The sequence below is a fragment of the Leptinotarsa decemlineata genome, unplaced genomic scaffold (assembly GCF_025532065.1).
Source record: "Leptinotarsa decemlineata unplaced genomic scaffold, Ldec_3_MD MMD2_tig00004307_RagTag_RagTag, whole genome shotgun sequence".
Lineage (NCBI taxonomy): Eukaryota > Metazoa > Arthropoda > Insecta > Coleoptera > Chrysomelidae > Leptinotarsa > Leptinotarsa decemlineata.
Window position 1 is genome coordinate 7,077,758 of NW_027412606.1, and position 15,855 is coordinate 7,093,612.

The 15,855-nt window shown below is 34.0% G+C and overlaps 2 protein-coding genes across 2 annotated transcripts in view; both read right to left on the minus strand.

Annotated features, from left to right (window-relative positions):
• The window catches only part of LOC111511823 (choline transporter-like protein 1), a 74,470-nt gene that overhangs the window by 50,711 nt on the left and 7,904 nt on the right, over positions 1 to 15,855 (minus strand). Inside the window, exon 2 of the mRNA XM_074178881.1 lies at positions 15,176 to 15,336. Coding sequence (XP_074034982.1) covers positions 15,176 to 15,217 — 42 coding nt within the window. The 5' untranslated portion in view covers positions 15,218 to 15,336. The remainder of the gene's footprint in view (positions 1 to 15,175; positions 15,337 to 15,855) is intronic.
• Positions 4,287 to 5,987, minus strand: LOC111511822 (uncharacterized). Its single transcript, XM_023167839.2, has one exon. The coding sequence runs from the start codon at positions 5,940 to 5,942 to the stop codon at positions 4,287 to 4,289; it is 1,656 nt and encodes a 551-aa protein (XP_023023607.2). The 5' UTR covers positions 5,943 to 5,987.

Sequence of the window (15,855 nt, forward strand, 5' to 3'; positions counted from 1 at the left end):
TGGGCACAAGGCGAGTACCTGAATACAAGAAATTTTTTAAACTGCATAATGTTTAGTGATGAAGCTTCTTTCAGCACCAATGGGGTAGTTTCATCGCAAAATGCTCGGTATTGGGCTACGGAAAATCCGCACTGGATCATAAATTGTAAAAGTCAATATTCCGAAAAAGTTAACGTTTGGTGTGGTATAGTACAAAATAGAATAATAGGTCCATATTTTTTTGATGGAAACATAAACGGGCAAATTTTTTTGGAATTTCTAAATAACCAATTATCGGACGAAATAGATGAAATGCCTCTTGCGGAACAAGTAAATTTATATTTTCAGCTCGACGGCTGTTCCGTACACAATTCGAGGATTGTTAAAGAGTGGCTAAATAACCAGTTTCCAAATCATTGGATAGGACGAGGTAGTGACTTAATTGAATGGCCACCTAGATCGCCTGATCTAACAATATTAGACTTTTTTCTGTGGGGTATTCTGACACAAAAAGTATACAGAACAAGACCAACGAATCGAGCTGAACTCATGCAAAGGATACGACAATCTTGTGCCGAAATTACAGTTCAACAAATAAGAAATAGTGTAAACAATATTCGGAAGAGATACGATAAATGTATTGAACTTAATGGAGGTTTGGTAGAAGCCACAAAAATTTGAATGTTTAGTTTTAAATCAATGTTTATTTTAGTATCAGTTTTTTCTTAATGGCAATTAATTGTTGAATAAATACTTTGAAACTTGTTTGTATACATTTTGTTTTCATCAGCTATAGAAGAAGGTAGAGTAAGTTTAGAATCTCATAAAATGTGATTTTCCAGGTGCGCTGTTACAAAAGTACTATTATTTATTATTGGGAAACTTCCAAAAAGCTCACAAGTATGACCATTAATACTTCAAGATTCTATCAAGATTTGGTAAAAGCGCAATTGGGAGATCCCATGACATGAGATTCTGAACTTGGTCTACTACTGCGTAACTTGAAAATGAACTTTTAATTTTCTGTTATTCAATTATTCAATTTTTATTTTAATTTTCACTTCTCGTAACCTACACTCAAATGAATGATTTTAAGGGAATATTATCCACAAATCCAGTGGCGTAGTCAGATTTTTATTACAAAACTCTTGCACCACAAATCTCTCACATTACCATATTTTCAGGAGTTATAACTGTAGAACGCATTGAGCTGTTGACTTCGGATTTTCACTGTACAAATTCACTGGTGTTCTACTTGGTGATGACAGTGTTGTCATACCTCAAATATGTCTATAATCTGAATAAAAATTACAAACAAATACTTTGTTTCCAAAATTGAAGTTGTTGTAACTTCGTTGTTAACAAATATTTTTTAATGAAAATTTGACAGTTTTGATTTATAACGACTACGAATCCAGTGGTGTAGTCAAATTTGAAAACAAAAATTGCCTAATAAACTTTTGCCGTTTTTGACAAACAAAAAAAACCATAGAGTGCCTTGGAAATGAAACTAAAATTGTGAAAGTTAGTATCAAGATACAGTTTTTCATACTTAATATTTCAATAAAAAAAAAATTGAGATTGATTGAAAAATGCACATTCTACAGGGGTGGTTCCATTTTAAATGGGTCACACTGTATATATATATATATATATATATATATATATATATATATATATATATATATGATAATAATGAATCAAATGCAATTAATTGATTATTAATTGTTTTTTATTAGATTTCGAACAATGGATAAACCAACAGCTAGCAGCATGGCTAATGAAAATAGCTGCATAATATGTATACACCTGGGTTCATCTTCCGAAACATATTCAAATTTAGGTGAAATGATGAAAATTAGTAGAGGAGTAACCTCTTTACAAGCTGCTTCAACCGAACGACAAGATGGATTGTTACCTCACCTACAAACTGAATTTGTTTATTCTCATTCAAGTTGTCGACAAAAATATATTAATAAGAAGTATACTGGAATGTCTATAAATAAGGTCCGTGAAAATCTCTCATTATCGCTTCCGAAAAAAAAACTTCGAAGTAGCATGAATTTTAATAACTTCAATTGGGAAAAAACTGTTTTCTTTGCGGACAAGAAGCTGATAAAACAAAAGAAGCAAAATTAAATAAAGTTCGGCGTAGGCAGATTTCATACATCAACACTCCAACTTTAAATGAATCCATCACGAATTTTATAGCCGTCCAGAAAACTGATTATTATCGAAATATCCATAAAAGGATATATGGTATCACCGACTTACAGACACTTGCAGCAAAATATCATTCGGATTGTTATAATTTGCTGAAAAAATCAATTCAAATTAATGTTGAAAAGAAAATTAATCCGAGAATTTCGATGGTAGATGCAGCAATGGAGCAAATATACAAGTACATAGATGATTGCCAATTTACCATGCAAGAGTTGAAAAACGTCATCACTACAGAGTCATATCCCGGATGAAAAAACCATTAAAAAACAACTAATATAACGCTTTCACGATGATATTATCATTTCAACAAAATTTTGGTCCAATATCATTATATGTTTAAAAAAAATTAACCATGATGTATTAACAGAAAATTGGTACAATCGAAAGTATAATAGTTAAGAAGAAGAAGAATTACATATTCTGAAAGCGGCGAGCGAAATTATTCGGAGAGATATAAGAGTCCAAGTGTAAGATAATGAAAATTATACGCCAAGTGACAAAATGCTTCAAGATGTTGCAATAATGCAGAAACAATTCCGAGATATGAGAAGAAATGTAAATCGATAGCGCATGCAATCATATCAGCTGTACGACCAAGATCTTTTTTATCGCCACTTCATATTACTTTACAGTGCAGCGGAAATAGTTGTTCCAATACTTCACCTATTATACAGATAGATGAAGTAGAAGAAAATATTTGATGTAGACAACAATGTAATATATTTAAATAAACACATTTTGTACTAATAATTTTTTTTTCTTTTCATTAGTCGTAATTAATTACCTTATTTTTTTAAATGTACACAATAGAGTACGTTTCATTTATAATTAATCTGGTACAATTCCATTGTACATAGCAGATGTCGCTCCGCTCTCCCCTCCACGTTTTTCTACCTGTTCGAGATTCCTACTGGTATTTTTATACACAGATATCTTTGAAAAATTTTCCTATATATCTAGTCAGGTAAGATTCAACATGTAAATAAAAAAAAATTACTGTTTAAAGTGAAAATATATGGTCAAACAATAATTTTTTATAATAATTTGTTTAAACAATGAAAAAATGGAGTGCACAAAAAATTTTGGGTAAACATTGCAATTTATAGTTTAAAAAACAATATCCCACATCTATCATTTCAATTCATTCACTATAACTCTAATCCGAGGTTTTACGGTTTTGAATGCTCCAGGTACTGCACTACCTACAAATTGAAGAAATCAATTGGAAAAATTAAATATTGATACTCAGCTTCCTTAAGTGTCTGAGGTTTCGGAAAACAATTTTTTTCCGTGTTCAAAACCCGAATATCTCAATTCATTGATGAAATTCACAAATCATTTTTCAAAAGAAAATAAAGTTATTGAATATCAGGTACGTTCAATGTACCCGTGTACCTGTATAACAGGTACATTCAATGTACTTGAGAATTATAATGTAATACTAGACTGACACCACCGAATTATCCTAACCCGATCAGGTAATCCTTAACTTTTTTCGTGTGCCCCCATAAGAAATATAACTTTTATAAAACTTATGTGAATTCACTGTAGGGTCGCGATTTCGATTTGATGTCTCTCATCATCATTGAATAATGCTATTTCATTTACACGATAATGCAATCAATGAATTTAGACAATAAGCCAAGTCCTACGAACTCTAAATAGAATAGTGCGTGAACTCCTGTACAAAGAAAAATGTCAAGTGACTTATGAGTTCGTATCACATGCAATCTAAGAATGTTTCGAGTAATATATGCATCTAGTGCTCAGAACTAGTATTTAGCTCGCACAATTTGCGATTTCTGAGGGTTGCCGATCGCAGACGATTGACGAAAAACCGATTTTATCAGTCAGTCAATTATAAATAATATTATCAATTATCATCAACTATATCAATTATCATCAACTATCAATTATCAGTCAATTATAAATAATATCGAAGTTTCTAAAGGTCTCCCTACATAATAGAAGAGAAGAAAATGCAAAATAAAACTGAAATTAATATACTTAATTTCAAAAAAACAGTGTACAAACTAAAGTTTATTTACATCAACTCAATTAACTTTTTAGAAATAATACAGACCTCAATGAACTAATTTTTCAACGGTAGTATGGCTCCTTACGTGAACTTTCAGAGTACTATTTCGCGTGAAAGATTTAGAACAGACCGTACACATGAATGGCTTCTCTCCAGTATGGATCCTTTCGTGAACTTTCAAACTATTATTTCGAGTGAAAGATTTTGAACAGAGTGTGCACTGAAATGGTTTTTGTCCCGTATGAATCCTGTCGTGAACTTTCAAATCAGGTTTTCGAGTGAAAGATGATGAACATATTTTACACTGAAACGGTTTTTCTTCAGTATGACTTCGTTCGTGAACTCTCAAATGATTTTTTTCCGCGAAAGATTTAGAACAGATCGTGCATTGAAATGATTTTCCTCCAGTATGAGTTTGTTCATGATTTTTCAATGTATGACCTTGCGTGAAAGATTTTAAACATATTTTACACTGAAACGGTCTTTCTGCTGTATGACACCTTTCGTGAACTTTCAAATGAATTTTTTGCGTGAAAGATCTGGAACAAACTGCGCATTTAAACGGTCTTTCACCAGTATGATTTCGTTCATGAGTTTTCAAAGTATCACTTCTCGTATAAGCTTTCAAACAGATTTTACACTGAAACGGTTTTTCTCCTGTATGGCTTTGTACGTGAACCCTCAAATGATTTTTTCTAGCGAAAGATTTTGAACAGATCGTGCAATGAAATGATTTTTCTCCAGTATGAGTTAGTACATGAGTTTTCAATGCATTACCTTGCGCGAAAGATTTTAAACATATCTTACACTGAAACGGTTTTTCTCCTGTATGACTCCTTTCGTGAACTTTCAAATGAGGTTTTTGAGCAAAAGACCGTGAACAAATTGTGCATTGAAACGGTTTTTCTCCAGTATGACTTCGTTCATGAGTTTTCAATATATCACCTCTCGTGAAAGCTTTCAAGCATACTTTACACTGAAATGGTCTCTCTCCAGTATGACTTTTCTTATGATGTTCCAAATGGCCAATTCGACTGAAAGATTTTGAACAGATTTTACAATGAAATGATCCATTTCCAGAATGACTCTCTTCGTGAACTTTCAAATCATGATATTGAATGAAAAATTTTGGACACATTGTGCATTGAAAAGAACTTTCTTCATTATGTTTCCGCTCCTGAATTTTCATGACATCACTCTGTAGCAACTTGACACCTGGAGTCATGTCGCGATCACAAATATTGGTTGCATTATCCTCTTCCACGATCTCCTTTTTTATATTTTCGTAGACAAGGTCGATTTCAACTTCACATTTAATTTTTTTCCCATCACTAATGTTGTCCATATCATCGTGGCAATCCATAGAATATGAATCAGCAACTTGCACCAGCTTGTTGTCTTGAGTCATGTCGTCATCGCGAATATCGTCGGTCACGTTACCTTTATCCACGATCTCCGTTTTGATATCTTCGTAGCAAAGGTCAATTTTGTCATCACGTTCAATTTTTACATGTTTATCTATGTTTTCCATATTATCGTGGTAATCCATAGAGTACGAATCAATAAAAGAACCACTATCGGACTTACTGAACGTTTCAACTTCTTGGGGTTCATCTTTTACTAAATTTAATTCGGGGGTGACTTTATCAAAAACAGATTCATCGGTTTTCTCAATTGTCATTTGGTATTTACTGTTATCCATTCTCAAAGTCTATGAAGACACGAACTTATCTCCATATACTAAATAATTAAAGATGACAATTTTAATCACAACTGACCTAACTATGAATGGACTTTCTATTTATATGAAATCTAATTGAATGTGATTGGTCATTATGTCTAACCTGTTTTTAGAAATACTTACCTAAACAATGAATCGATTCTGAGAAATTTTGAGTATTTCTAAATTAATTTATGGCCACTCAATGACACAACAACTCACTGTTTTCCATGGTCTTATAATATTATTATCAATGGAGCAGGTAGTAGGTGAATTCCACCAGTATTCAAAATATAGATAAAGTACCTATAGATACTTGAAGAACAAATAGGGAGTTGAACTAGAAAACGTGTTAGCGATGAAATAGATTTTAGGTACTGACATTGTTTAAAATAATTGATAGTGTAACGACCGTATGTATATATAGAAGAGTAGTTTTTTTGGGGATTCGGTCTGATAAGAATAAATATTACTCTTTTTAGCTGCCCGAGCTTTCGCTAATGTTTATTAGCTTTATCGAGGGCTGTGCTATGTGAGGATATTTAATTTGGAAATTTCAATTTCGAAAGAAGTCGTCAACATCAAAATGACAACCTTGTTATCAAAATGCAAGAAAGTTAGAAAGTTCAACTTCTTTTGTTGGTCCAAAATTTGGAATTTGTCCCTTAACAAAAGAAATTAATCATAAGTACCTACGAGTTTAGTGTGTGATGAAATTATAGTTGTGACAATAATTTTCGCTATCGTTTTTCAAAATCGACTGGACGAGTGGTTTGATGTTGCTGTTTAAAAAATATATAATTTGGAAAACGAATCAAAATTTTGGTTTTTATTTCAAATAAACGCAAAGAAACGTATTCCAAATACACTTTATTGTGAGTCTCTCACTAAATTGTTTTACAAAAACGCAACACGTGTTTCGCCATACAATGGCTTCATCTGGCGTGTCTTTCACGCCAGATGAAGCCATTGTATGAAGCCATTGGAAATAAAAAAAAAAACAACGACACGCGGTGTTCCCAAGCGGTCACCCATTCAAATAGGTTATACTAATTTTTCCTTAATTGGGTGAAAAGGGAGCTAGACTCCAAAAGTTTGTGGGGTAGAAAGTTTTCAATGAAGCAAGTTTTGTTAGTTAAGAGAAAATGGATAAAAAGGAATTTCGTGTGTTGATGAAGCATTGCTTTTTGGAGAATAAAATACTGTTGAGGCCAAAGCTTGGCTTGATAAACATTATTCGGACTTCGCACTTCGTTGAGAAGTGGTTTGCTAAGTTCAACCGCGGACAATGCGCGCGTGTATGCCCCAAAAGTCCACAAAGTAATTGTGGATGACCGCAAAGTGAAGTTGATTGAGGTATCTGAGGCTCTAAAGATATCAAAGAAACGTGTGAGACATATCGTCCATGTATATTTGAATATGCGAAAGCTCTGTTCAATGTGGGTGTCGCGCGAGCTCACAATCGACCATGAACAACAACGAATTGATGATTCTGAGTAGTGTTTAAAGCTGTCTCACCATAAAAAACCCGAATTTATGCTTCAATATGTGACAATGGATGAAACATGACTTCAACATTCCATACCAAAATTAAAACGATCGTCATCTGAGTGGACTGCACGTGGTGAACCGACTTCAAAGCGTGCAAAGACCCAACAGTTGGCTGGTGTCAGTAGTTTGGAATGCGCATGGTACAATATTCGGCTACTATCTTGAAAGAGAAAAAACCATTAACAGCGACTATTACATAGCGTTATTGGAGCATTTGAAGGATGAAATCGTGGAAAAACGGATCCATTGGACGAAAAAGAAAGTACTGTTTCATCAAAATAATGCACTGTGTCAGAAATTAATGGAAACGATGGCGAAATTGCAAGAATTGAGCTTCAAATTGCTTTCGCATCCACCGCGTTCTCCAGATCTGGACCCTAGCGACTTTTTTCTGTTTTCAAACCTCAAGAGGATGCTCGCTGGAAAAAATAGCGCCAATGAAGAAATAATCGTCGAAAATGAGGCTGAATTTGAGGCTAAAGACGAATCGTACCATAAAAAAGGTATCGAAAAATTTTATGACCGCCATAATCGTTGTGTCGGCTTCCAAGGCAACTGTATTGAATGATAGAATAAAATTTTATAAAACAAAAACTGATTTTTTCATGTTAGCCTACGAACTTTTCATCCCAACTGTGTTTTTGAAAGGAAAGTTTCAATTTAGTAGGACTGCTAAGTTTTGAAAACAAAAATTCCTAATCGATTTGACACTCTATGATTTGGAAGAAATCAATACTAACTTAAACTGATGAATACGGTAGACTGGCGCGATGGCCATTAGATTGATGGCCTCTTTAGATTAATTGGGGTACCTACACGGTACAGAATGTCATAACATCACGCGGACACGCGTTCAAGAAAGTCGATACAAATAAACGAAACTCCCTGAAGTGTGGACTTCAATTTTGTTACTTTGCTGTTTCCTTCATGTTCAGATTTTGTTCCTTTTTCAACATTATGCCACATTTTGTTTCATTTTTGGCCACATAATTTATTTTGGAAAATTTCCATTTTCAGTTAAGTAGTTACTTCTGCTTCTTTCAGTGACACACTAGATTCTCATTTTAAATGCATCTATACCTACTTATAAATGCAAAATTCACTTAAAACTTATTCAACTATGTTTCTCCGTACTAGTAAGTCTTGGGAAGCTGAAATTTGGTCTTGGATTCGCACTAAGAATGAATTTTCAAATAATCCAACTGGGGATTCCCCGTGGGAGTGAAAAGAGCGCGAATACATGTTAAAATTACTTTTTCATCAGTGTTTCTCCGTACCCGGTATATTTTTGGAAGCTGAAATTTTGTATGTAGATTCGTTTTATGTTGTAGATGTGCAATATGAAAGGATTTTTGAATATTCCAACTGGGGATCCCTCGTGGAGGTAATAGAGGGACGCGTTTACATATGAAATTTACCTTTTCTTTACTGTCTCCATACCGTTATTTTCTATGTAGGTTTTTTTTTAACTTGTAGGTGTGCAATATGGAAGGATTTTTAAATGTTCCAACTTAGGATCCCTCGTAGGGGCGCGTTTACATATAAAAATTACCTTTTCGTTACTGTCTCTGTACGGGTATGTTTTAAGAAGCTGTAATTTTGTATAAATTGATGGATGTAGCCGTTACTACGTGGTAGGAGATCATAATGAAAAGAGAAATGAAAATTTCTATGTTTTTTAACACTTTTATTTGTAACTAACGTTACTGCAGTTTCGTCCTACATATCGAGTGGTCCAACGAAAAGTATGCACCTTGCTTTTCTCCTTTTTTTGGAACTTAACGCAAAAATGCTCGGACAGGTCAATTTTGCTTTTGAGGGGGACACATTTTAGACATATTTTTCTACCTGTGCCTTCAACCCCTTAGCGAGGGTGAGTAATAACCCTAAAATTTTCAATGGAAAGTGGGGTCGAATGATATATCATTTGAAAGGGCATAAAATTCTCTTTCCAATGATACCTGATTTGTTGTATTTACTTGAATAATTATAAAAAAAGCAAGAACATTTACCCGATATTTTTGGTGTTAGTGAAAATGCGGAAAAACAGCATTTTTATCACTACTACATTCCTCAATTTCTCTCGTGCGTTTTTTGGTTCAAATAACAACAGCAGATAAGTGTACAAATTTAGGCAAATGTTCATTGATTCAGTTCGGTTGCTTTTGAAATTATTTCAACTTTACTGTAAAAATGATTTATTCCATTCCTGCACGAGTTGAAATTGTTAAACTTTATTATCAACATAATAGTTGTGCTAGACTTACTGCTCGCCTCTTTAACTCTTTGAGGCACAGAGCGAACACTGCGAAATATACCTTAGCAGCACAGAATATATATTTCTGTAATTCGTTCAGTTTCTTTCGTTATTATTGAACACTAATTAATGAAATATACCCTAGGTACGTTTATAGAATTTTTTGTTTTGTTTAAATAACTATTCTAAGGTGGTATGTCATATGTACCACCATGCAACTAGGGATATTAGGATGAACAAACATGAAAACCAGGCCTTATATATTAAGTTGATTCGAGTTCAATATTATCCTTGATTATACATTATGATAATCAGAAAAACAATTCTTAGATTTAGATAAACATAATGGGATATTGCAGGTTTCGCACATCCAGTCGGTACGTATCTGTTTCTCTCTGGTGCTACAGTGTGCACATCTTCTTCTTGAGCTATATAGAGGCATATGGGCATTTTCCCTATGTCTTATTTCTGGGGGAACATACGGCTTATGTTTTTTGATTTGTATAGGTTTCGAGGGCATCTGACCATTTTCTTTTTGACATATTTTTGTGTGTGATATCAATGAAGTGATTACTTCACGTCTGAAATCTTTCATACTTAATTTGGAAGAAGCATCCAGTTGCTTATGTAGAACATATGCGTTAACAATACATACATCTAAAAAATGAAAGAAAATCCTATGCCACCATTTCTTTGACTTTCTGTCGATTTCATAACAACTTTTCAGTTGATCCAACTTATCAACGGAATTCATGTGAGCATTGTAATCAGATAGAATGGCTGGACAGGGAACTTCTTGGATAACTCCTGTTTTTGTTTTACGATTAACTTTAGTCACTTCATTTGATTGATGATAGTTCGAAATCAGATGTACGCAACGTTTATCCTTCCATTTGACTGTATATATGCCATTGTTGCTTGTATAATGATCAAAGTCGCCCTGTTTCAATTCTTGATCTTTTCGGAAAACGGGTAACTCCCTTCTTGTTGGATTTATAATTGCACATGCGAATATTTTTAGCTTCTTTAAATCTTCCATAAGCTCAACACTGCTGAAATAATTGTCGAAGAATAACTTGTGACCTTTGTTTTCAAGGCCTTTGCACAATGTAGTCACAACTTTCACTCCAAGAGCTTTCTCGAACGAGTTTCCTGTTTTTCCAGTGTAAATTTCGAATTTATAACAATATCCACTTCTATCTGCCAATACCCAGACCTTGTACCCACGTTTGATAGGCTTTTTCGGTAGGTATTGTTTTAGTGAGGAACGGCCTTTGAATTTTATCATAGACTCATCAATAGCTATGAATTCGGATGGTCTGAAGTACTTCAAAAAATTTGTTTGTAATGACGACAGGAACGGCCGAATTTTATAAAGTTTATCGAAATCAGGCGAACCACGACATGGCATCAATGCATTATCATTGATATGGAGATTTGTGAGAATCCATCCAAATCTATTCACTGTCATCCCGATAGCTAGGCAATTTTTTCAACCCCATCAGTAAATTCATGCCCAGAAAACATTTTAGTTCAATAATAGTCAGAAGTTTGAACATACGACCGTGTCTAGTCTGAGTTGCATACAAGTTCGTTTGGAAAACGATGTCATCAAGTATGTTATCAGATAAAAACAACTCAAAAAGTTGACAGGGTCTAGAAATGCCAGAAATATTCACAGGGCCACTGTCTTCTGAGAAATGGGTCGCAACAGCGACATTGTAAGTTTTATTCCATTCTGGTGTCTGTCGAACGACCGGAACATCTCTAAAATTTGAGAAGTAGATCATCAACCTCCCAATCATCATCTATCTCAAGTTCTAATGGAGGTTCGATATTCTGAAATTCATTTACATTCTCAGAATCACTACCAATATCATCCGAATCGTTTCCTGATTCATTTCCCAAAGGAATATCAGCGTATAATTCATTGTACAATTCGGCTCTGGATAAACCCACTAATCTGAATGGAGATTCTTCATTATCATCCATTTTGGCGCTAAAAGAGAAATAACCTACATGCACGGTGGTACGAATATTGAATATTCACAAATGAGACTCTCAGTTATAGAATCTCGAGTATTTAATTTCATTTCATACAATATTCTTTACCTGAGTATATCAGTTATCGATGTATGCCATCAAAACAATAAAGAAACAAATGAATTTTGTTTACGAGAGGAAAGGCCCAACAACAGCACACCCTACTGTCACAAAAACAACTAATATGATGTACAATAATTTAACTGTCAGGTGAAATATCGAAATATCGAGTCTATATGTAAACAAAGATCGACACGCTGTGGTTCACAAAATAAACCATTATGCAACTCCGAGAAAAATTCATTTATATGTGGTACATTTCATGGACCACCATGCTTAAAGGACCAGGAATATGTGGTGCATAACGTGTACCACCATGCTTCAAAGAGTTAATAACAGTCATCCCGGGAAAAATGTGAATGATTCGTACGTTGCCAAGTTAGTCCAAGTTTTTCGATACCGGATCTGTCTGTAATGTGAAACACCAGCCACGGAAACCGATCAGAAATGAAGCAGTGGAAGTCGCTGTTTTGGGACATGTTGAATTGGATCATACTCAAAGTACCCGTCAGCTTGCTGCAGCCTCACAAGTGTCTCCCGTTCCGCCATAATACGGATATTAATAGCCTATAAATTTCACAAAATTAAATTAGTACAGGAACTCAATGAAGATGATCCTGATAGAAGGCTGCAATTTTGTGAACAACTGAGCCAGCTACTAATTGATGATCCGCACCTATCATTCAACACGTGCTTTTCCGATGAGAGTACATTTTTTTTGAATGGAGCTGTGAATAGGCATAATTGCCGTTACTGGGATGACAGTAACTCACACTTATTCCGAGAGGTCCATACCCAGTACCCTCAAAAAATCAATGTCTGGTGTGGCATATTAGGTAGTCATATCGTAGGGCCACTTTTTATTCCTGGGAATTTAACTAGTGAGGTCTACCTGAACATACTTGAAGATACAATTGATCTCTCATAACAGAAATAATTGAAAATGACCAAAATTTTAATGATGATCGGCTTCATTTCCAGCAAGATGGAGCACCTCCTCACTATATTGCTCCGGTAAGAGAGTTTTTAGATGACCGGTTTCCTGGACGGTGGATTGGAAGGAGAAGCCCCATCGAATGGCCTGCCAGGTCACCTGATTTATCGCCTTTAGACTTTTTCTTTTGGGGACACTTGAAAAATAAATGTTTTGCTACGCAGCCCGAGTCCATAGAAGATCTTCGCCAACGAATTCGGCTTCATTTCCAGCAAGATGGAGCACCTCCTCACATGTTGCTCCGGTAAGAGAGTTTTTAGATGACCGGTTTCCTGGACGGTGGATTGGAAGGAGAAGCCCCATCGCATGGCCTGCCAGGTCACCTGATTTATCGCCTTTAGACTTTTTCCTTTGGGGACACTTGAAAAATAAATGTTTTGCTACGCAGCCCGAGTCCATAGAAGATCTTCGCCAACGAATTACAGCAGAGTGCAGAAGTATAACACCTAATATGCTACAGAATGTTAGGAATAGATTTGAACAAAATCTGTATTATTGTATGGAAGCAAATGGGTCACATTTTCAGCACTTGCTGAAGTAGGATTCTACCAAGTCAATTACACATTTCAAAGTACTGGGTTGTAGTTGTTTTTCTTCATAATACTTACATGTTTGAGTGAAATACAACAAATTAGGTATCATTAGAAAGATAATTTTGGGCCCTTTCAAATGATATATCACTACTCGACCCCACTTTCCATTTGAAATTTTAGGGTTGTTACTCACCCTCGCTAGGGGGTTGAAGGCACAGGTAGAAAAATACATCTAAAATGTGTCCCCCTCAAAAGCAAAATTGACCTGTCCGAGCATTTTTGCGTTAAGTTACAAAAAAAGGAGAAAAGCAAGGTGCATACTTTTCGTTGGACCACTTTGTATATGGACATTCTCAAACTTATACAATAAGTGAGTTTGAGTTCATTGTATAAGTTTGAGAATGTCCATCTAGGACGAAACTGCAGTAACGTTAGTTACAAATAAAAGTGGTAAAAAACATAGAAATTTTCATTTCTCTTTTCATTGTAATTTTGAATGTAGGTTCGTTTCATGTTGTTCATGTTGTTCGTTTAGTTGCAAAAAACGATTATTAATTAACAAACGCATTTTTTAGCAACAAAGAAATTTTTTCAGGAAACCATTTTTTTTCTAAAAATCATGATTTTTTTCCATTAACATAATGCAAAAAAAATTTCGAATTGCTTATAAACAATGTATTTGTTTATAATAAATTCATTAACAATAGCTGTAAAAAATTAAAAAAAAATATTAATTAGTTTTCAGCCATGAGACATTGAAACAATGAAAAATTAGGAAAAAAAATTTTGTAATGTATTTTTTATGAAATTATAATTTTTAATTGTAAATAAAAAATAGAAAATAACAATTTTTTTATTTTGGCAACGGTAATTTATTTTTTTGCCTATTAAAGATAACTTCACCAAAGGAAAAAATGCCAGGGTTTTAGTTTAATAATTATAAGGATTTTTATATTAACTTTCAATTCAGAAAAAGTTATTAATTAACAAATTTATAATTACCGTTAAAATTGGGATACAAATTTTTTGACTGCGGATTATTGTTTATTGATGTATCCCAACATGACATGAATTTTTTCATTCCTTGATATTTACATTTAATGTTTAAATAATTTTTTTTGTTTTTATGTCAGAGTGACGAAAGGCGCGCGGAAGCCAGACTACCCGCTGTTGGCTCTATTTTCAGGGCTCTGTAAAAATTATAAATAATCGAGATACAGTTTCGGGAGTCGGGACTTTTTTACGCAAATTCATTGATCTTTTCTTTTCAAATTTCCAAAATTTTGAAAATTTTCCGAGATATTGAGAAAAAACTAAAGCCCCATTTTTTTCACTTAATTGTTTATAACTTTTGTAATTTTTATCGGCGCGTTTTCGGACCTTTCCTTAAACTTTCTAGGCAAAAATACGAATCGAAGGACACCTTGGTCGTAATGTTTGGACAGGGATGAAAAATGTTACAAAAAAAAGTACATGTGAACTAGACTAATTGTCCTGTTGAGTATTGTATTACAAATAAATAAATGAATAAATAAATATCTAGATATAAAAACCTGCAGACCTAATAAACCCGGATCCATTGAAAAATTTGTTATATCTAGGTATAAAACCTGCAGACAACGGCTAATAAACCCAGATCCATTCGACAATTTGTCAGACACCGAACGTGGAAGACTACAAACCATTATTTGTGTTAACTAGTTCGATCGTAAATGCACACATACTATAGAACAGTTTGAATAATTTATTATTTTCAGTTAGACGTAAATACACTCACCTCACTAGGCTGAATTCTCTCTGTTCTCCAAGAAATACCCATAATTGTCACCAATACAATGTTGACAATTTGAAATTGAAATACTCCAGCAGAATACAGTTACAATGATCTGAGTTCACAGAAAATGATGTGATAAGGGGATTCTGTGCATTGTCCGCATCCTGAAAAAAAAAGATAGTGGTGGAAAATGATTGTTTCACATTTGATACGAATTATTCTGCTCAGAGTGATTTTATCTGTTAGTCATGCGTTGAATGTGAAGAACGATAAGTTAATGAACTATGCAGATCCCACTGTGATATATTTTTTATATTGCAGAATGAATTTCTGTTTACACCGAAATATATGTCACCTCGTGAGTCAGAACAAGTTAGTAGTTTTATCAACTGTAACTGAAATTTGAACATTTCAAACTATGAATGCTAAAACATTTAATCTACCACGGAATGTATTGGAACAATACTCAATATTTGAATTGAAAGGGTTATATTTTTAGGAGTGATTAATTTTTGGGAAAGAAAGTTTTTGGCTTTCTACTACTTGATTACTTCCTTCCTTCCTTTGGAAGATTCCCTCATCCTTTTTTTGTATCAAGATGGAGTAGTAGAAAGCCAAAAACTTTCTTTCCCAATTATCAATACAGCGTGTAGAAACCAAATGGAATAAATTTAGGTTACGGT

What these genes read in the sequence shown, in the direction of transcription:
- LOC111511822 (XM_023167839.2), bottom strand. Translation starts at nt 5,942, where the DNA reads ATGGATAACAGTAAATACCAAATGACAATTGAGAAAACCGATGAATCT.